The sequence below is a fragment of the Bos indicus genome, chromosome 17 (assembly GCF_029378745.1).
Source record: "Bos indicus isolate NIAB-ARS_2022 breed Sahiwal x Tharparkar chromosome 17, NIAB-ARS_B.indTharparkar_mat_pri_1.0, whole genome shotgun sequence".
Taxonomy (NCBI): domain Eukaryota; kingdom Metazoa; phylum Chordata; class Mammalia; order Artiodactyla; family Bovidae; genus Bos; species Bos indicus.
Window position 1 is genome coordinate 65,362,761 of NC_091776.1, and position 20,985 is coordinate 65,383,745.

The 20,985-nt window shown below is 51.4% G+C and overlaps 1 protein-coding gene across 3 annotated transcripts; it reads left to right on the forward strand.

The window, feature by feature from the left end:
* The first annotated feature begins 337 nt into the window (after positions 1-337).
* On the forward strand, positions 338-18,165 carry CRYBB2 (crystallin beta B2). 3 transcript variants are annotated; one of them, XM_070769752.1, is made up of 6 exons: positions 338-7,291; positions 8,999-9,078; positions 11,838-11,956; positions 14,476-14,608; positions 15,872-16,014; positions 17,905-18,165. In XM_070769752.1, exons 2-6 carry the CDS (start codon positions 9,025-9,027, stop codon positions 18,071-18,073), a joined length of 618 nt encoding a protein of 205 aa, XP_070625853.1. In that variant the 5' UTR covers positions 338-7,291; positions 8,999-9,024; the 3' UTR covers positions 18,074-18,165. The 3 variants fall into 3 exon arrangements, with proteins under 3 accessions (XP_070625853.1, XP_070625852.1, XP_070625854.1); XM_070769751.1 differs by having other exon boundaries at positions 343-4,923; XM_070769753.1 differs by lacking the exons at positions 338-7,291; positions 8,999-9,078 and adding an exon at positions 9,149-11,210.
* The last annotated feature ends 2,820 nt before the right edge of the window (positions 18,166-20,985 follow it).

Sequence of the window (20,985 nt, forward strand, 5' to 3'; positions counted from 1 at the left end):
AATTCTGGGGAATTAACACCTACTCGGAGCAGCCCTCATCCAACAGCTAACAGGAACTGGTGTGTAAATACCCCAGTGGGAACCTGACCAAGCATTCCTCCCCATTTTGGAAAAATCACGGGGCCCGCGGTGATGTTGCCTGCAGAGTTTGCATCACCAATAAATCACCACTGGGCCAATGCACATGTCTGGCTGTATTATTTTCAAAAAGATTCTTCCTGGGCATATGAAATTGTCACACACACAATCAGTTTTCTATTACAGTCCTATCCAAACTTGTCCATTGTAAGCAGCACAAATACCTAACTCTTTGTTTATATCATTCTTGTATAGCTGTGTCCAAATCTATTTCTATTGAAGTACATGTTATTACATTTCCTTTTATTTAGTCCTTTATACTTAGGGCATCTTATTATTAATTCATTCTGAAAGTTATGTACATATGTGAGTTATAGTTTCAATTTTATTTAAAGAGATGAATGGACTGTCACAAAATAATTGTCATGAGAAGGGAGTGTTGGTGCTGAACGAGGGGACGAGTTCTCTTGACGTAGGTGGCCTCTGAGGCTCCTTCTGGCTTTGGTTCCTTTTATATCTAAGGATCAAACTGTGTTTGGGGACACCAGTTCCTCTCCCCTTTGTAGCAACAAAAAGGTGATTTAACTAAAAATAGAGTTGTCATATGATCCAGCAATCCCACTCCTGGGCATAAATCCAGACAAAACTGTAATTCAGAAAGATGCATGCACCCCAGTGCCCACAGCAGCACTATGAACAGTCAAGGCACGGAACCAACCTAAATGTCCATCGACAGATGAATGGATAGAGGAGGTGCATATGTCCAATGGAATGCTCAGATCAGATCAGTCGCTCAGTCACGTCCGACTCTTTGCAACCCCATGAAACACAGCACGCCAGGCCTCCCTGTCCATCACCAACTCCCGGAGTTCACTGAGACTCACGTCCATCGAGTCAGTGATGCCATCCAGCCATCTCATCCTCTGTCGTCCCCTTCTCCTCTTGCCCCCAATCCCTCGCAGCATCAGAGTCTTTTCCAATGAGTCTACTCTTCGCATGAGGTGGCCAAAGTACTGGAGTTTCAGCTTTAGCATCATTCCTTCCAAAGAAATCCCAGGGCTGATCTCCTTCAGAATGGACTGGTTGGATCTCCTTGCAGTCCAAGGGACTCTCAAGAGTCTTCTCCAACACCACAGTTCAAAAGCATCCATTCTTCAGCGCTCAGCCTTCTTCACAGTCCAACTCTCACATCCATACATGACCACAGGAAAAACCATAGCCTTGACTAGACGAACCTTTGTTGGCAAAGTAATGTCTCTGCTCTTGAATATGGTATCTAGGTTGGTCACAACTTTCCTTCCAAGGAGTAAGCGTCTTTTAATTTCATGGCTGCAGTCAACATCTGCAGTGATTTTGGAGCCCAGAAAAATAAAGTCTGACACTGTTTCCACTGTTTCCCCATCTATTTGCCATGAAGTGGTGGAACCGGATGCCATGATCTTCGTTTTCTGAATGTTGAGCTTTAAGCCAACTTTTTCACTCTCCTCTTTCACTTTCATCAAGAGGCTCTTTAGTTCCTCTTCACTTTCTGCCATAAGGGTGGTGTCATCTGCATATCTGAGGTCATTGATATTTCTCCCGGCAATCTTGATTCCAGCTTGTGTTTCTTCCAGTCCACTTAGCCATAAAAAGAATGAGACAGTGCTATTTGCAGCAGCATGAGTGCAACTGGAACCAACTGGAGTTCTTCAAAAAGAAGACAGACAAATACTATATGGTATCACATACATGTGGACTCTATGAATGACACAAGTGAATCTGTCTACGAAACATTCTTGTGGACACAGAAAACAGCCTTGTAGTTGCCGAGGGGGCAGGGGTTGAGGGAGGGCTGGAGTGGGAGGTTGGGGTTAGCAGATGTATGCTTTTATCTGATGGAGAAGGCGATGGCACCCCACTCCAGTACTCTTGCCTGGAAAATCCCATGGATGGAGGAGCCTGGTGGGCTGCAGTCCATGGGGTCGCTGAGGGTAGGACGCGACTGAGCGACTTCACTTTCACTTTTCACTTTCATGCTTTGGAGAAGGAAATGGCAACCACTCCAGTGTTCTTGCCTGGAGAATCCCAGGGATGGGGGAGCCTGGTGGGCTGCCATCTACGGGGTCGCACAGAGTCGGACATGACTGAAGTGACTTAGCAGCAGCAGCTTTTATCTGTAGAACGGATAAACAACAAGGCCCTGCTGTTAGCACAGAGCTGTAATCCATGGCCTGTGTTGACCATAATGGAAAAGAATATTTTAAAAAAGAAAATATATAACATGTATAACTGAATCACTTTACAGCAGAAGTTAACACAACCTGTAAATTAATTGTACTTTAATTTTAAAAATCTTAAAAAGAAGGTGATTTAAGACTTTCAGCTTCCAGAACTATGAGACAATACATTTCTGGAAGTCTTTATGTAACATTATTTTTATTGTGATAAAATAGTCATAAGATTAAATTTACCACTTTAGCCACTTTTAAGTATTCGTTTTAGTGGCATTAAATACATTCACGTTCTCTTGCGATCATCGTTACCATCCATCTCCAGAGGTGTTTTTCATCTGGCAGAACTGAAACTCTGCACTCATGAAACCATAATTCCCCAGTCACCCCTCCCTCCAGACCCTGGCAACCACGATCCTGCTTTCAGTCTTTAAATTTAACTGCACTAATAATCTCATCTGAGTGGAACCGTACTGTATTTGTACCTGGCTTCTGTCAGTTAGCATAATGTCTTCAAGTTTCATCTGGGTTGTAGTCTGTGTCAGAATCTTCTTCCTTTTCAAGGCTGAGTGACATTCCATTGTAAGGCTAGAGCTCATTTTGTTGATCCATTCAGCTGTCAGTGAGCATCTGGGCTGTTTCCACCTTTTCGGCATTGTGAGTGATGCTGTCATGAACAAGGGTGCATTATACAAATGCCTGCTGCCGTCTCCTCTTTACTTCTCGTGGGTACACTCCCAGAAGTAGAATTGCTGGATCACATGGGAATCCTATGAGGAGGGCATGGCAACCCACTCCAGTATTCTTGCCTGGAGAATCCCATGTTCAGAGGAGCCTGGCGGGCTACAGTCCATGGGGTCGCAAAGAGTCGGACGCAACTGAAGTGGCTTAGCACACACACGCATGGAACCCTATGCTTAATTTTTCAGGAACTGCTGCGCTGTTTTCACAGAGGCTGCACCATTTTACATCCCCATTCTGCCCACTAGCTTTGGGCCCTTGGTTTTGGTAGTCCAGGGAGCCAAAACAAGTCCCTACTATGTGTCGCACTGGGCTTTGGGGATATGATGGTGTGTGGCCAGACCATTCAAGGTGGCGGTTCTCTCGGGACTTCTCTGACAGTCCAGTGGTTAGGACTTTGCCTTCCAACGCAGGGGGGTGCAAGTTCAATCCCTGGTTGGGGAGCTAAGATCCTATACATGCCTCTCAGTAAAAAAAACCAAAAAACATAAAACAGAAGCAATATGGTAACAAATTCAATAAAGATTTTTAAAATGGTCCACAACAAAAGAGTCTTAAAAAATTAAGATGGCTGTTCTCTTGTTCTCTGTACCCTTCTACCTTGCTCCACCAGCCCCCGCTTCAGCTGCACCTACACACGAGACCGTGCACATGCCTACCCTCTGCCCCAGCCAGGGATGGTTCTAATCCTGAGGCCGGAACAGCTCCAGGGGCTACTTTATTTAAGGGAAACACCTGGATGATTATTAACCCGAGGGGTTGTGAGGGGCGTGCCCAAGGGGCTGGTTTCCCTGGGAACCAATAAGCCCACGTGACATTGATTCCTCCAATCAAGGGAAGCCTCTCTCCTTCCTCCCCCAGTGGTGAGGAGCGCCGCCATGTTGCGCTGGCCTCTTGTCGCAGGAAGTGGGGCTGCTGCCTCAGGACCCTTTCCTCCTGCCGTGTGAGGTCCCCTGTCCCATAACCGTTGACGTCTCTCTGCCTCCAGGTTCAAGGCTGGGCAACTGCAAGGCTCACTAACGGTTGTAAGAGGCTGAGGAAACTCATGAGTGTGTAGGCATTGGGAAGTGAGGACGGGGACGGAAAGGGGGTGACCTGAGGTGGCGCTCACTAGCACGAGGGGCCCTGAGCAGCTGACCACCACCAGAGGCATCTTTCTCTTCCATGAGATTGAGTGTGTCCTGTTCAACTCAGAGTCTCTTTCCAGTTTAAAGGTGGCAGCTCTGCGCTCGGGGTTCCTCTGACTGCCCGGGGTTGGCGGGTGAATACAGACGAAAGGGGAGGATTATCTGTCACATACTTGGGGGTTACCGGTCGGGTAAGACAAGCCCACTCCCCAAACCACGCCCCCCCGCCCCCCAGTCCTGGCCGCAGGAGCGGGCAGAGCAGCGATGTAGGGGCCCGGACCATGGCTACACGCCAGCTACGAGGCGTTACAACAGGTGGGAGACGTTACAAAATGTAACCAGAGTCTTCGAGCACCACAACCCCTGTTCGGGGTCTAGAACAGCCGTGTGTGACCTACGGGACCCCCTTGGGCATGGATTGTGACTAAGGCCCATGAAGTCCAGGAATGGGCCATTAAACATACAATACACTGGCTTTTCCACCTGCTCTGCAAACTCTGCCACTGCCAGACTATGAAAAGACCCCTTAAACGTTGAGAGGGGAGCTTGCGCTCAGCACGTGGACCAGGAGGCTGACTCCAGCCTGTGAACTGTCACTGAGCATCCCAGGATCATCGTCCCAGTGCCATGCCATGATAACCCAGGACTATAGTCAACACAATCTGAGCTCAACTGTTGACACCAAAGGATCATTGTCAACCAGGAACTCCCTTTTGCCTTTTGCCCATGACACAGACTCTGCCCCCTGTTGAGCCTGAGACTGGCAGGTACGTCCCTCTGGTTTGTCTTCGTTGCCTCTCGAGGAATGGGATTAGAAAGGGGTTTACAGATTTCACTTTTCCTCTCCGTGGCCCCACCTAAGGCTGCGACAGTAATTAACCTGGACGCCTACTGGAGAAAATGGGCTTCCCTGGTGGTTCAGTGGTAAAGAACCTGCCTGCCAGTGCCAGAGTTGCGCGTTCGATCCCTGGGTTGGGAAGATCCCCTGGAAAAGGAAATGGCAAGCCAGCCCAGTATTCCTGCCTGGGAAATCCCATGGACAGAGGAGCCTGGGGGGCTACAGACCACGGGCTGCAAAAGAGTTGGACGTGACTGAGCGACTAAACAGCAGCACCTGCGGGGGTCCGTTGTTAAACCAGTATTCAGCGCTGCCGTGGGGACCGAGGGTGCACAGGCGGTGCGGTCCTGCAGGCAGGACAGAGACTCCGGCAGGTGAGGCTGTCTCAGCGCTGCAGCTGCTTGGCGCTGTGTGTCGCTTCATGGCTGTCCCTGTGTTGTGCCTGTTGAACATCTACGTTTCTTCCTTCGTCTGAGTGGAGGGAATCTGTTCACAGACTGGGCGACAATGGTGGCCTCATTGCTGGGTCCACAGCCAGATGCTGTTGTGGTTGTCTGCTGGACTTCAAAGAAAAATTGACCCAGTGAGCACCTGGATTACTGATGATGCTCCCTAGCTGCTGGTGTCTGGATTGCGTTTGTGCTGTTTGACCGCGGTGCCCTTTACCTGACCCCAGGGATATTGGGGAAGAGGGGCGGACCAGCATTGTAAGGGTTGTATGGAGGATGTAGGGGAGACATGTATGGTGAGGCCACTCAAGATGGCTGTTCTCTTGCTTCCTGTCCATCTCCTGCTTGGCCAGTCCCTTCTGCTTTACTCACGTGACCACCCAATCCTTCAATTACAGGGCTTCACTGGTCCCTAGTAACTGGTGAGCCCACCTACGTCGCTTCCGTCTACAAAGGGAAGCCACCTCCTTCTCCGAGTAGCTGGAAATTTCTGCCATGTCCTGCTCCCTGTTGGACACACATGGCTCCAGGACGGGTTGGTAAGATCATCTGTCCAGTAAACCACTTATGTCTCTGCTGCTGTCTCTGACTCTTTCTTTGGCCTTAAGGCTGAGTAATGACAAGGCTCACAGACCTTTGGGGTGAACCCGATAGGTGGTCAGCCTGGCAGACCACGGCCTTGCCCTCATGATGCTTATCTGCCGATTGTAAAAACAGCAGGTGAATGAGTAACGTAACGTCAGGTGGTGAGGAGTGCTACAGAGAGAGACGGCATGGGGAGGCTGGGGTGTGTGTGTGTACTGGGGGCGTGGAAGTCGGGGCGAACAAGTCCCCTCACTCCAACCCAGTCTCCAAGCCCTGCTGGTATCCCCTCTCTCCTGCCTGACCTTGGATTCGGTCAGGACACAGACTGTCTACAAAGAGGGTGTGCATGCCAGTTAAGGCCAAGTGCCCATGGGGCAGTGACGGGACTGGCAGAGGGGATTGAGAGCCTTCTCTAAACCATGGGGGTCAAGGATCCTGAGGGCACCCCACTGAGGAACAGCGGGTGCGGAAGAGTCAAGGGCCTCAGGGTGGCATTCCCTCTCCTCAACCTGGCTTGGCCAGCCCTCTGCTCACCCCAGCTGCCCAGCCCAGGCCCTGCCCATCGCAGGCACCCTGGAGATGCATTAACCTGTTTGCAGGTCTTCTTGAAATACCACGACAGTGTGTTGTGCCCAGTCCCCTTCTGCTTCAAGCTGTCCTCCTAACCTGGCTTCCCAGGCTCATTTCCCCCCATCTCTGAGGACTTCGACTCTCCCCCAGAGCCTTTCTGGATGGTCCAGGCCCGGATAGGTCCCCTGCCTGACACTGCCCCCTCGGACAGAGCTTGGCACCAAATCCACGCCTGATAAATATTTGTTGAATGGATGGATGGGTGGGTGCTGGACCCTGCCAAACTACCTTCCTGTCCTTGGTTTTTTGTTCTTTTTTTTTCCTACCAGGGTCACTGAGATTTGCCTCTGTCTGCCTCCCCCAGGGCTCAACTGACCACACCAGTGAACCCAGCATGCCCCTGGGCCTGGCAGCTGGATGGCTGATGCATGCAAAGCGGGCATGTTCTTGCTCGACCGCCTGACCACCCTGGCGCAGCCGAATCTGAAAGCTAATGACATTATTGTGCAGAGACACAATGTCTGTGGGCATTTGCTGACCCGGCCTTTGGTGTGGGCTTAATCCTGCATTCTCCCCGCGCGTTCCACGGGGACGCAGCGGTCACCCGTCTTGGCACGGGCACTTCTGGGGAAGGTATAAATGTCACCTCCCGCTGGCAGGCTCCACGGGCACTCTCAGGGGCTGGTGTCACTGGTAAGAATGGCTCTCTTGCTCGTCTTGCCTTTTGCTCTCATCCTGCTCCCTGATGGAAAAGGTGGGAGACCTGGGTTCAAATCCAGAGGCTAGTGCTTTCTGACCAGGTGACTTTGGGGCCAAGACCTCAAGGTGCTGAGCCTCAGTTTTCTTTTCTGTTCAATGGGGAGAGGGGCCGGGGTCCTAAAACCTCCTTTGTTGTGGGGCTCGGATACAGTGTAGGTGAGTGGTCCAGCGTGGTGCCTGGCATGGAGCGTGTACTTTGGCGATGCTCTTTACTGATGCTAAACGGTCCGTCAGCATCTTCGTTTTGCCAGCAGAGAAGAATATGACTGAGGGTTTGTGAGTGGAAGGAATAAACCCATGGAAGGTTCAGCTTCACGTCTAGGGCGGTGAGTCAGTTCTCTGCACACCCACAAACATCGGCGGGACACCTGCTTTGTGTCCTGCCGTGGGGCAGGAAGCGGCCGCACGTCTCGGGAAGCTCCCACCACAGGTGACTGAAGCTGGCTGGAAGGGACTCTAGTAAAGCCGTACTCGCCGCTGTGTACTGAGCGCTGAGCGGGTTCCAGGCGCTGTCGAGTGCTTGTGGTTTTCTCTGTTCTGTACTTGGATCGTCCCAAGCTGTCCGTAGACGTGACCAGGCACCATCCCATCCCCATTTTACAGAGTAGGAAACTGAGGCACAGAGGGGACGCACTTCTCAGGGGTTGATGCTGGTAAGTGGCAGAGACAGTTCCCGAGCTGAACCAACTGAGCTTAACCTTTAGTCTGAGGGCGCCAATGGTGGGGGGCAGTAATGTGGGGCCTTGGGCACAGGGACAGACCCAGAGGGCTGGCTTCCTAGGGGAGAAGGGCTGGTTTGGCTCTCAAGCCGTTTAGCTGAATGTCCTCTTTTGGGAGAACATCTTGGCCTGGGCTGTGGTGTGGAAGGAGCTTCTGTAAGCCAGGTGTTACCTCTGGAGAAGGGAACAGTCTCCCCTCCTCACTGGGAAGACGCAGGCTGTGTTCTCTGCCCCTCCTGCGGGAAGGGAGGAGAGACTTGACCGCTGTTCATACTTTTCTGATGTTCTCAGTCATTAAGAAATTCTGCTGCTGCTGATACATGTCTGAAGTTGTGTGATACTCATGTTTTTGCTTTCTTGTAGCCTGAGCTCCGTAATATACGTGTGTACTAGTCGTGGGGGGCGGAACAGTGGTGGAGAGGAGCTTTCTGGATTCCGGGTGGTGGGGAGGGAGTCAAGGAGGAAGCTGAGGGTGAGGGACAGGGAGTCTGGGAACTTTGTGAGATTGTAGATTGGGAACTACAACCTGGCCAAGCATGGCCAGGGCGTGAGTTTCCTCTGCCCATGCTGTTTTCTTTTACTCAAGAATTTCTGCATAATATTGATTGATGTATAAGCAATTGAGGTGTAGTAGCATTAATTGTCTGGGCCCACGCGGGTCCCCAGTCACGTTCTAGTTTCTCGCTTTATTTTTTAGTAGACCTCATTTCTTTGTCCCACTTTGGAGCCGGCCTGGACACAGAGAAGCAGAGCTAGTGAACGTTCAGGCAGACGCTGGCCGTCCCCTCTGCCCTTGGAGAACCTGAAACCAGGCGGGAGGCACAGAATAGGATGTGGGGCTGGAGTGATGGGCCTCGGGCCCCGCAGTGAGGGAGCCGAGGGCCTGAGGGGTCCTCACTGCTGCGTCCCCCATGCCTTCCAGGTCACTCCTGCACGGAACAGCCCGCCATGGCCTCAGATCACCAGACCCAAGCGGGCAAGCCGCAGCCCCTCAACCCCAAGGTGGGTACCACGTCAGGGCACAGGGTGGCAAACACAGTCTCTTTAAGACTCGGTTTCCCTTCTAGAAATTGGGTTTGGTGGCTCCTTTTCTGGGGTCCCTCTCTCTGGGCCACATTCTCCCCAGCTTGCACAGTGGAGGAGGGTGCTGATTCAAAAGGCCCCTTCCCAGCCCATAGCCAGCATATTTCTGACTCTGGAGACTCAATTTTCTCTGACTTACCCTGCACCCCATTGCCCAAGGGGGTCCCCAAAGCTGGGGTGAACCCTCAGCCCAGTCTAAGAGGGGGCTTGTGAATGGGTGGAGGGGTGGGCTTCCAGACTCCACACCTGCTCTGTGACCTGGACCAGTCACTTGACCTCTCTGAGCCTCAGGTCCTCCTAAAAATGGGGAGAGTTGGACTCAAGGCCTAAGGTGTCTGTGAAGAGGCAAAGAAACAGGCTCAGCCCCCTCTGCTTCGGGGGCCCCAGGCATGGATTCCATCCTGGAACTGCTTTTTTGTCTGACTTTGGACTCAGCTTGCTCCATTCTGCCCCCGAAGGGGCTTACTTTCTAGAAGACAGATAAATAAACGAGTAAATACATAACTTCAAGTAATGAGAAGTGTTAGGAAGAAGCAAAAAAAGTAGGGTTCTTCAGAGTCTGGGTGAACAAGGAACATATTAGCTAAGGTCAGGGAGGCCTCCTCAGAGGAGGTGACATTGGAGCAAAAGCCCAGGTCAGGTAAGGAAGTATTGAAAATCAGGGAGTGGGGTAGGGGAGAGAGTTCCAGGCAGAGAGCATGGCGAGTGCAGAGGGCCAGGAGTCGGAGCGGGCTGGATGAGCTTGAGCACAAGAAGGCCAGGGGGTTGAAGCTTGGAGCAGCCATCCAGTCGACTTCAAATGGGAGCCACTGACGGAGTTTAATGCTTCCTGGTAGCCATGTTGGGCTTCCCAGGTGGCTCAGTGGCAAAGAATCTGCCAGACAGTGATAGAGACCCAGGTTTGATCCCTGGGTTGGGAAGAGCCCCTGGAGAAGGAAATGGCAACCCACTCTGGTATTCTTGCCTGGAGAATGCCATGGACGGAGGACCCTGGTGGACTACAGTCCATGGGGTCACGAAAGAGTCAGACACGACTTAGTGACTGAACAACAAGTAGCCATGTTACCAAAGTAAAAAGAAACAAGGGAAGTTAACTTCCGGATATTTTACTAAGCCCAGTATATCCCAATGTATAGGCAGTAGAGAAATTATTAGAGGACTGTTACATTCTTTTTTTCATACTAAATCTTCAACATTTGATGTGTATTTGAAACTAACAGCACATTTTAATTCAGACTCGTTGCGTATGTTCAATATACATCTAGTGGTTGCTGAATTGGAAAGTGCAAGTTGAAAGGATTAGGTAATACATAAAATTTTAGCATCCATCTGTGCATCAATAGCAACGACAATAATAATACTGAGCTCTTGGGCTCTCTGAGGCCTTTCAGATCCATGGGGAGGCTGTCCTTCTTCACCCTCCTTAGCCTGCAACCCTTGTCTCCCAGGCCAGGGTGGTCATAACACACTAGTCCTCGACTCTCATGTTCTGGATTCTTCTCAGCCTACAAAGTCGGCATGATTCCCCATTTCACAGTCTGGGCAGCTGAGGCTCAGAGCGATCGTGTGGCTTCCTCAGGTTGCACAGCTGGATGCAGCAGAGGAGATACTGGAGCTCAGATCTCCTGACCCATCCGTGGTCGAGTCAGTGAGCATCAACCCTGAATTGAGCCCATGGAATCTGAGCCCTGCTGGGCCTCCCTCCCTTGGCTTTGTCTGCTTTGTGTGGCTAATCCCCAGCCTGGGAGAGAGGGCCATGTTGACCCAGCCAGTGCTGAGCACGTAGATTCTCCAGCTGCCCTTCCTGGGAGCCTGCTGCCCTGAGCCCAGCTCTTCAGCCAGAGGCAGCTCCCAGGGGAAGTACATCTGACCCTGAGTTCTCTTTGCAATCATAAAAGGTGGCAGCTGCCCCCTATCCCCACCTGCTTCCCAGTTAGCACTGGCTATGAAGCTGCGGGCAGTCTTATCATTTTGCCGAGCTTCATTTTTCCTGATGGGGATTCTGCCAGCCTGTCCCTGAGCTGATGAGAGGACCAGATGAGGCAAGCGGGGTAAAGTCTTCTTAAGAGGTATCCCGAGGGAGAGGAAAGCTCAGAACCTATGAGGGCTTAAGAAAAGGGCATGGGTGTGCGTAGTTTTACGGGTGAAGTGTGGGTGCAGGGTGGTACTGACAAGGGCAGGAGAAGCTTGAGCAGCATGGCTTACCTAGCATCTTGCTATTCCTACTGTGGCCCACAGACCAGTGGCACCAGAACAGTGCTCCGATGGAGACCGCATCAGACAGGCCTGGGCTACAGGTTCAGCTCTGCCACCCACCCACTCGGGATCCTTACAGCATGTCCCTCAGTTAATATGATTACCCCTCCCACACACAGAGCAAATATGGTATACTAACCACTATGCTCCTCTGAATCCTTCCAACAACCCCATGAGGTAGGTTCTGGCTTTATTTCCCATTTTACAGACGGGGAAATTGAGGCTCAGAGAGGTGAAATGCTGCCTCAAGGTCTCACAGCCGGTCACTGGAGCTGGGACTATCGGACTCTATGTTTGCTTCGTGATTTCCAAGCACAGAACCCTTCAGCATCTGTCGAGGCTCTGTGAGTCCTCTCCCCACCCCACTGCCCTGTCTTCCCTCTTCCCCGTCATGATGAGGGTCTGATTCTCTCCTGTTGCAGATCATCATCTTTGAGCAGGAGAACTTCCAGGGTCACTCGCATGAGCTCAACGGGCCCTGCCCCAACCTGAAGGAGACTGGCGTGGAGAAGGCGGGCTCCGTCCTGGTGCAGGCTGGACCGTATGTACCTGGGCGGGGGGAGGGCCTCATCGGTCAGGGGCTACCGGGCAAGGCGGCCGCACTGTGGAGCTGGAGGGATCTGTCCTGAGCTGCTAGACTGTGCGATCAGGGGACCAGGATTTGGGGTCTTGGCAGCCTTCGGAGAGAGCTTGAGTTTTGAAGGCAGACAGAGAGCTCGGTTTCAAACCCTGGTTCCACCACTTCTGTGCCATTGAACCAGGAGCTTCCCTCTCTGGGTCTCAGTTTCCTCCTCTGTAGGGCAAGTCTAACTGTGTCCTCCTGGGGATGATGCGACGGAGCCCGTGTGAAAAGCCTGACACCCAGGTCAGCCACTTCCTTGAGGCAGGGTGATGGACACGGTGACTCCCATGGACTTTGGCAGAGCTGCCAGTCTCTGACTCTGGGACTGTCCTCACTCTGCTGGGAGGTCTAAAGCTGGATGTCCCAGCTCTGCGTCCATCCCTCCCTTCCCTGTTCCTGATGATAACTTGGTCTTAGTAGACTCGCTGACACATTTGGGGGCCAGCAGTCTTGGGACCCCATACCCAAGAAAGAAGGGGGGGTGACTGGTCTGGTCGGACAGAGTCATGCTCAGGTCACATAGTTGAGCACAGCCTTCAGGGTCCTGTCTTTGTGGTTCCCCAGTGGTTCCTTCTTTGCAAGAGCCTCCGGAATCAGGTGGCCACCAGTGACACCCAGCCAGCGGGTCAGTGAGTCTGGTGTGGGTCCTGAGTGACCCGCCCCACACCTCAGGGTTCACAGGGCATTCTGCAGAGAGTGATGGCCCTGCTTGAATCAGAGTCTCTGGTGGACGACACAGCCAAAGGAACGGCCCCACCCAGCCCCACCAACCTGACGCACTCAGGACACCAGCCTGCCTAGGACCATGTCTTCATGGACAGCTGAGGTTTAGACCATTGAAGAACCACATCTGATTTTCTTTTTTTAGTATTTGGATGGCAGAATTTCTCAAATAGACTTTACACTTCTCTGCTTTCTTTTTAAAAATTTATCTTTGATATTTTTATTGTTCATTGTTTAACATTAAGGAGAAATGGCTTAGTGCAAAAAACCCCATATGACTCTAATCTTACTACTCAGAAGTAACCATTAAGATTTTGACTTTTGTTTGTATATACTTAGATTTTTCTCTGTATGTGTTTCACCAAATATATATTAGAAATACATTTAATCAGAAGTCAGATCATGCTTTACAAACTGTTTTATAACTCATTTTGAAAACTTTGCAAGATATCTCAAATTCTTTCTGTGTCATTAAGGAGCATTTTATGTCTATGTTTTTGAAAGAGCTGTTTAGAGCTAAATCTGCCTCAGTCACAGAAGAGGGAGGCTTTGAAGTACATGTTCTTGGGCCCCCTCCCTGCCCCATTGAAGCAGACTCTTGGGTCTGGAGCCCAGGAATCTGCATTGCACAAACCCGCCTAGTGATGTTTCTGTCCAGTTAAATTTGAGACCCTGTGTTCTAGCTCATTATTTTTCATGCCTTTTTAACACCACATTACAGAATATTACCCAGTTTCCTCGACCAGGCCCTGCCGATTGGCTGTGTAAGTTGTTTCTATTATTTGATATTATGAACAACAACATGATAAACATTCTTACCCATATGTCTGCAAGCTCTTGACCAATGTTTTCTAAGGACACGTGACCTAAAGCAGAATTGCTAGATCAAGAGGGCAGGCATACTCTTCTAAAAGCAGCAAGAAACACCATCTCCTTTTCTCTTAAGGACTTAGATCGCTGTCCTGAGCAGCAGTTACTGTGTCAGGCTGGATTGTTAGCCTCTGTGATGAACTGCCCCCAAACACCAGGCATCATGAAACCATGCCGCCTTTTTCTGACTATGCCCTTTCCTCTATTAGCCATGCCCTGTTGGCAGGCAATCCTTCCTTTTAAGGTACTATTTCTCTCCTAGTGGATCTAAGACTGTTGGTGTTCTGTCTGTACAAAATGAGTCCAGAGACCACCATCAAGAACAAAAGAGGAAAAGATCCAGAGAGAATGGGTATGAACAAGGTGTGTGAGCTTGAGAAGCAGTGATGTTCTGGAGCCTGTTCTCAGTGGTGAAAGCCAACAGGGCACATTTGTTCCCAGCTCCGTGTGCAGTGATATCACATGTAGGGCTTGAAATCGGCCACGTCCATGGAAACTGGCAAGCTGGATTTGTTTTGTTTTTGAGAGCTCCTTGTTAATTCACCAGTATACCACTGGCCCCAGGACATGGATTCTGAACATCTGTGCTTGTTGCTAGGTCATCTTTTAGGCTTCCTTTGTATTTCTTGACTGTGTTCCAGATGATTGAAGCCAGCATGGTGCTGGGTTTTGAATAACTGAGGTGACGCTGCCCTTGGATTCACTGTGCTTCGGTTTAGATGAGGCTGCTGCTCATTGTGATGAGCTGGGAAACTGTGAACTCTGGAGCCTGAGGGAGGAGCCAGGGTCCCACCAGAGGAAGTCTGGAGTAAGCCTGACCTGTTGTCTCTGTGTCTCTACTGCAGCTGGGTGGGCTATGAACAGGCCAACTGCAAAGGGGAGCAGTTCGTGTTTGAGAAGGGTGAGTACCCACGCTGGGACTCGTGGACCAGCAGTCGGAGGACGGACTCGCTCAGCTCCCTGAGGCCCATCAAAGTGGTGAGCCCCCGTCCCTCATCGTCTTCCTCTCTTTGCCCTGCTTAGAGCCAGAGGTCTAGGGACTAGGAAGGAGCCTTCCCCCCTGGCATCATGCCCCCAGCCATGTGACCTTGCATAAGTCACTTCACCTCCCTGAGCCTCAGTTTCTGCATCTGCAAAGTGGGGATATTAGTATCAACGGCGTAGCCTGAGTGTGGCCACAGTGCACAACTTCAGGGGCTTCAGGCTTCATTCAAAATGCTCCATGGGGTGCCATTCACATTCTAGTCTACGTGGACAGTGCTCTTCAGGTCTATGCAACTCCTGTCACAGAGCAATTGCTCCCTAATGATTGCTGCTGTAAATACTCAGAGAAATTCTGGGTTTGGGGGTGGAGGAGAAGATAGCTTATTCTTGTTCATAGCTCATGCCCTTGTGACCATTCAGAGCTTCTCGGATCCTGATTCTTACTGGTGTGTGGTCTGCGAGGGCTAAGGACCAGTGTTGCTCAGTTACACTTGCAAACCTCCCAGCCCAGCCTACTTCCCCCTGCTTGATGCCAAATCAAACAACACTGGACTTAGCATTCTACAGACCTGAGTTCCTCTGCTGACTCTAGTCCTTCTGGCTGTGCGTGTGACCTTGGCCAAGTCACTTTCTCTGAGGCTCAGTTTTTTCATCTGCCAAATAGCACTCAGTTGTGTCTGACTCTCTGGGATCCCCATGGACTGTGGCCCACCAGGCTCCTCTGTCCATGGAATTCTCCGGGCAAGCATACCGGAGTGGGTAGCCACTCCCTTCTCCGGGGGATTGACCCGACCCAGGGATCGACCCTGGGTCTCCTGCATTGTGGGCAGATTCTTTACTGTCTGAGCCAAGAGTAGCTTAAAGAAAGAATGCTAGACGGAGAGGAAGAATGTCAGAGGAACAGGAGAATGGGAAGGTATGTGGAGGTGAAGGAAAGCCAAAATATTGTGTCTACTAGAGGCACGATATGCCTATGCATATGTATGTATCATGGCTACCATTTATTTTTAAAAAGGGGAGTTGAGGCTGTGGGAGGGAAAAATGCCATTTCAGAGTCAAGTACTCCCCACAGTAGAAGCTGAGTGAATGCTACATGAAGTAGCCCAGTAGAATGACCACTGTGGCTGGCCAATGGCATCGACACTTGAGTGGTAGGGGTCTCGGGCAGGCGGCTGCAGGCGGAGCGTGCTGGTCCCAACTCCAGGGCACCCTGGGTGCCCTCACCCACACTCCCACTCCCCCGCTCCCCATCCACAGGACAGCCAGGAGCATAAGATCACCCTGTATGAGAACCCCAACTTCACGGGGAAGAAGATGGAGGTGATAGACGATGACGTGCCCAGCTTCCACGCCCACGGCTACCAGGAGAAGGTGTCTTCCGTGCGTGTGCAGAGCGGCACGTGAGTACACGCCCTGCCCCAGGGGCCCAGGCTCCGAGCTGCCGAGCCCTGCTCTGCCCCGAGCTCACCCTGCCCCAGCGGCCCAGGCTCCGAGCTGCCGAGCCCTGCTCTGCCCTGAGCTCTGGGGGTCTTGTACATTCCCGACCCCTGCCTTCCCATTGGAAAATGGGCATTGAAATCATCAGACGCCTGCATGTGGCTTTCAGTCCCTGTTTCATCCTGACCTGCCTTTTGGGCAACACCTTGCTTTTGAAAGAGAGAAATCATGGCCTTAACCTCAACTCTGAAGAGCAGGATAGTAAATGTTGGGTGGGGGCAGGGTAAGGCAGAGGCGGGGGGGGGAGGTGGGGGGAGATCAGAAGGCTAGGAATGAATCGAGGGGTCTTTACAGAGCTGAGAGAGACAGGAAGCGCAGCACATGCTGGCCTTTCTCTGCATGCATTCCTGAGGTTGGAAATAGGAGGTTCTCCACCAAATTAAATTTCTTCGGCACGTAAACCTCAGTCACCAGCATTGGGGAATTTCTCACTGTGAAAAACGTGGATTCTATGGGGAATCTGAAGATGGACTTCGGGCAGTGGTTTGCCTGAGCCAGCTTGTACCAGCTTGCAAAAGCTGACTTAACTTTTCAGAATTTACCGTGAGCCAGTTGTTTAATCATTGGTAACTTGAAATAAGCCATTGTAGACCTATGTACACCACAGAGATTGGAAAGTGTTATAAACAAAACTTTTTTTTCCGCCCCAAGAGCACTAGTTTCCCAGTATATACTGGCTTTCTGGGGCTTGTCAAACGCTTAGAGTGTGCACAGTTCTGTATTCCTGAGCCCGGTCACTTACTCATCCCATTGGTTCAATTTGTCAAGTGATGTCATATGCCAGACACCATGATAGGTGATCAGTAATTCAAGGTAGGTTAAAGAGACCTGGCCTCGATCTTGTGTAGCTAAAGGTCTGGTTGGAGGCAACTGTTCATAATTAGGAATCCATGCAAATCTAGTCTCCTTCCTTAAAGAAGGGGCTCTTGAGCTGAGGTCTCAAGAAAGCAGGAACTGTAGAGGTAAAGAGAAGGAAGGATGCCCCAGCCAGAATGGCATGTGCAAGCGTCCTGTGGTGGGAGGAGCCTGGTGAGTCCCCTGGGCTCTGCAGGGGACAGAGTGGTTGGGCTGCAGAGACACAGTGGCTGGAGTGAGTGTGAGAGGCAGAGCTGGAGGTGTCCACAGGGGCTGGCCAGGCAGGTTCGTGGGGGCCAGGCCTGTGTGATGCCTCCTGGGGAGAAGACTGTAACAGTTGTCAGGTGCCCAGTGAGTGACCCCCTAAATGGTGATGGCTTCAAATGGTGGCAGGATCCCGGAGGGGTCCTGGGACCTTTGCTGCTGCCCTTTGGCCTTGCTGGGGATTGGGCAGGAGGCCTGTCTTACTCTAAGCTTAGGTGAGCTTGAGATCACTGCTTCCTCTGATCCCAGTGCCAGGCCTGCATCTGGGAATTTCCCTGGGGTCCAGTGGTTAAGACTTAGTCTTCCAGTGCTGGGGGGATGGGTTTGATGTGTGATCAGGGCGCTAAGATACCATAGGCCTCAGGGCCAAAAAACAGAAACGTAAAACAGAAGCAGTATTATAACAAATTCAGTAAGGACTTTAAAAAAATGGTCCACTTAAAAAAAAATCTTTAAAAAATAGTTGCTTCTAGAGGTAGCGAGCTCCGCATCGAGGGGAGGAAGAAAGCAGAGGCTGGACCCGGGAAGGGTGGTGGTGCTCTGCTCAACACCCAGGTAGTGTGGGATGATTGGGAGGCCCACCCTTCCTAGTGGCTGAGCCATCCCCCTCGTGTCTCTCTCCATCTGCGTCTCCTGTTTCCCCACGTGCCCTCCCCCAACCTCTGGCCCTGCAGGTGGGTTGGCTACCAGTACCCCGGCTACCGCGGGCTGCAGTACCTGCTGGAGAAGGGCGATTACAAGGACAGCGGTGACTTTGGGGCCCCCCAGCCCCAGGTGCAGTCCGTGCGCCGCATCCGGGACATGCAGTGGCACCAGCGGGGCGCCTTCCACCCCTCCAGCTAGTGCCCCTCCCTTGCCTCCTTCCCAGGGGCTGGCCTCTGCCCAGCATCCCACCAGACATCCTGGAGAGTGAATAAAGTGTGACTTGCAACTTACCTGAGGCAGCGTCTTTTTATCGCCTGTGGAAGCCAGGGTGCTGCCTGCGTGCATGCGTGTGTGTGTAAGGCAGACACAGAACGACAAGAGAGCCAGAAAGTGATGGGGTGAGGGTGGGGCAGCCTCACCGAGACTTCTCAGCTCTGCTTAGCTCTGTGACCTGGGGCACACTGTCCAGCCTCTCTGAGCCTCTGCTTCTTCACCTGACTTACGGCCCCCTTTGCCCCCCCAGTGACTGGCTTGGCTGACCTCTGAGTCGTCCTTGTGTGGTTGCCAAGCACAGTCATTCAGGGCACGTGATAGTTGCTCCGGACCCTAAAAAGGTACCCACTGCCTGCTGTTCCCACAGAGTTGCCTTATCACCTTGAAACTGGGAGTTTATTTAAATCTGCCCAGAGGAGCCCCAAACCCTGTAATGCCCACCCCCATCCCGGAGAGAGGTCATGGAGACCCGTCTCTGTGTGTGTGTGTTCTGTGGTCCCTTTGTTCATGCCCTGGTTGGGGTGGTCACTTAGTGTAGCAGCTGAGGGCTGGGTTCCTGCATCTTATGAGTCTGGATTCACTTGGCTGTTCTGGAGCCCTGCCCAGTCATGGGACCTCAGAGCCTTCCTACTTGGAAAAACAGGGGGAAAATAGTGTCTCCCTAACAGGGTTATAGCAAGAATGACGAGATAATCCAGGCACCGTCTATATAAATGTTAAACACTGGTTGGTCTTCTGTAGTACAAATACCCGCTCCCAGAGAGCAGCTTCTTTTTCCTTTGTCTTTGCTGTCTTTTGATGTGTAGTTTTGAATTTTGATGTGATTTAACATCGGTCTGCACCTTTATGGTTTGTATCTGCCATGCCTGCCGTGTCTTCTTTAAGAAATTCTTGCCCCATTTGTCATGAATATATTCTCCAAAGTTTTTCCCTACAGGTTTTAAAGTTTTCCCATTTAAGCTCTCAGTTGTCCTGGAGTTGATTTTTGTGTATAGTATGTGGCAGGGGCCTAATTGTTCATTTTTGATCTCTTTTTCCCCCGCTTTGGATCACTGTTGTCCTGGAGTAATTTATTGAGAAGTGCATTTTCCCCTCACTGTGGCACAAAGCTGCCTCTCTGTTCCGTAGTAAATCGTCACATATACAGGGGGTATGTTTATGGGCTCTTTTTTCCTGTTCCTATTCTGTTTGTGCATCTCTGTTCTTACGGTGTTATGTTAATAGCCATTGCTGTGTAATAAATCTTGCAGTGTGCATGTGCATATGTGTGCGTGCGTGCTCAGTTCTGTCCTACCCTTTGCCCTAAATCATCCTTCTTCTTCAAGGACATTTTAGATAAGCCTGCCCCTTTATATCTCCATATAAAATCATTTCCTCAAATCTAGAAAAATGGGAAACCCTATTGAATGAGCTAAAGAGATTAATTACCATGAAGGTGGGAACTCATAAATGTTGCCGGCTTCGATTTGTTCATTCGGTCTTCACCCAACAGTCACCGAGTACCTGTTTTGTTCCCGGAATGGGCAGAGTAGGGGCTACAAAGGCAGGCGGGCACAGCCCCTGCCGCAGACAGGTTCCTCTCCCGGGGGATGGAAGTAGCTGCTGGTGGTGGTGGTTATGGTGTGAATCATGGTGGTGATTATGAGTTGAATTGTTTTCCTCCCTCAAAGTTCATATGTTGAAGCCTTAACCCCTGATACCTCAGAATGCGACTTTATTTGGAAATAGGGTCTTAGCCACTGGGCCACCAGGCAAGTCCCTATCTCTCCCTCTCTTTTATCTCTCTTGGGACCTGTATTTATTTTTGCTGGTGCCTCTGCTTCTTTCTCCATCTTTGTCTTTTAACTCTGTTTTTTTCCTTTTTTCCCTTTATCTCTATCTCCCCATTCTATCCCTGTCTTTCCCTTCACCCTCCTCCCCCTCTTCGTCCGTCTGTCACAGGGGGGCTGTGCGCTGTCCCCCACCCTCCCCCTCCTTCCGCGTGGACCTCTCCCTTTATCCTCTCAGAGCCCACGCGGCTTCTCCTTTCCGGCCTCCAGGCGACACTTCCCCTTTCAGCCACAAGGTGGCAACAGAGCATCGTCCTCAGAGCTGCCCCCCACCCCACCCCACCCCGAGCTCTGATTGGAAACAGTGTGCAGGGCAGCTACAGGTTGTTACAGGTCAGGTGGGTGGTTCCTGTTTTACAGAGGAGTAACTGAGTGTCGCAGCGGAGGGAATGACTTGCCCAAGGCCACTCTTAAAAGCAAGAGAAAGTGAAAAAGCTGGTGTCGGAACCCAGGACTCTGGCTGCCTTTGAACCTCCATGCTCCGAACCCCTCACCAGCCATTCTGAGGGACCCTTTTCTGACTGCCCGTGGTCACTGTGCAGCCCTGCAGCCATTCCTGTCTCTCTCTGGTGTTGGGCTGGTGGGAGGTCGGGGGTGCCCATGGAAGCTTCCAGTCCTGGAGATGCTAAGGGGAGGAGCGCCCTGACTCCTGCTTTAAAAATAAGGAGCCTAAAATAGCCCTTCCCATGCCTCCTCTCACTGGGGCCTTTGATGCCAGCTGACGGGGCTGGGCGGCGTTTCACAGGGCTCCTCTGGACAGGCGGTGCCGGGAACCTGGGCTGGAGGTCAGGCCCACCTCAGAGCCGCAGCAATGTCCTCCTAAAAGCAAACGTTTGGTCCCGTAGGGAAGAGGGGAGTTGATGGGCTTCGGACTTGGGCATCAGGAAGCTTTGGCAGAGCTGCCCTGAGGAGATGCTAGAAACGAAACAGGTATGTGATGTCCCAGGGTTGGTCTCCTGAATTTCCATCACCCTTTGACCTCTTGAATTTCTGTTAAATGCAACCCAC

What these genes read in the sequence shown, in the direction of transcription:
- CRYBB2 (XM_070769752.1), top strand. Translation starts at nt 9,025, where the DNA reads ATGGCCTCAGATCACCAGACCCAAGCGGGCAAGCCGCAGCCCCTCAAC. An exon ending in CGCAGCCCCTCAACCCCAAG is followed by an intron (nt 9,079 to 11,837) that starts GTGGGTACCACG and finishes CTCCTGTTGCAG; the next exon opens with ATCATCATCTTTGAGCAGGA. An exon ending in CCCTGAGGCCCATCAAAGTG is followed by an intron (nt 14,609 to 15,871) that starts GTGAGCCCCCGT and finishes CCCCATCCACAG; the next exon opens with GACAGCCAGGAGCATAAGAT.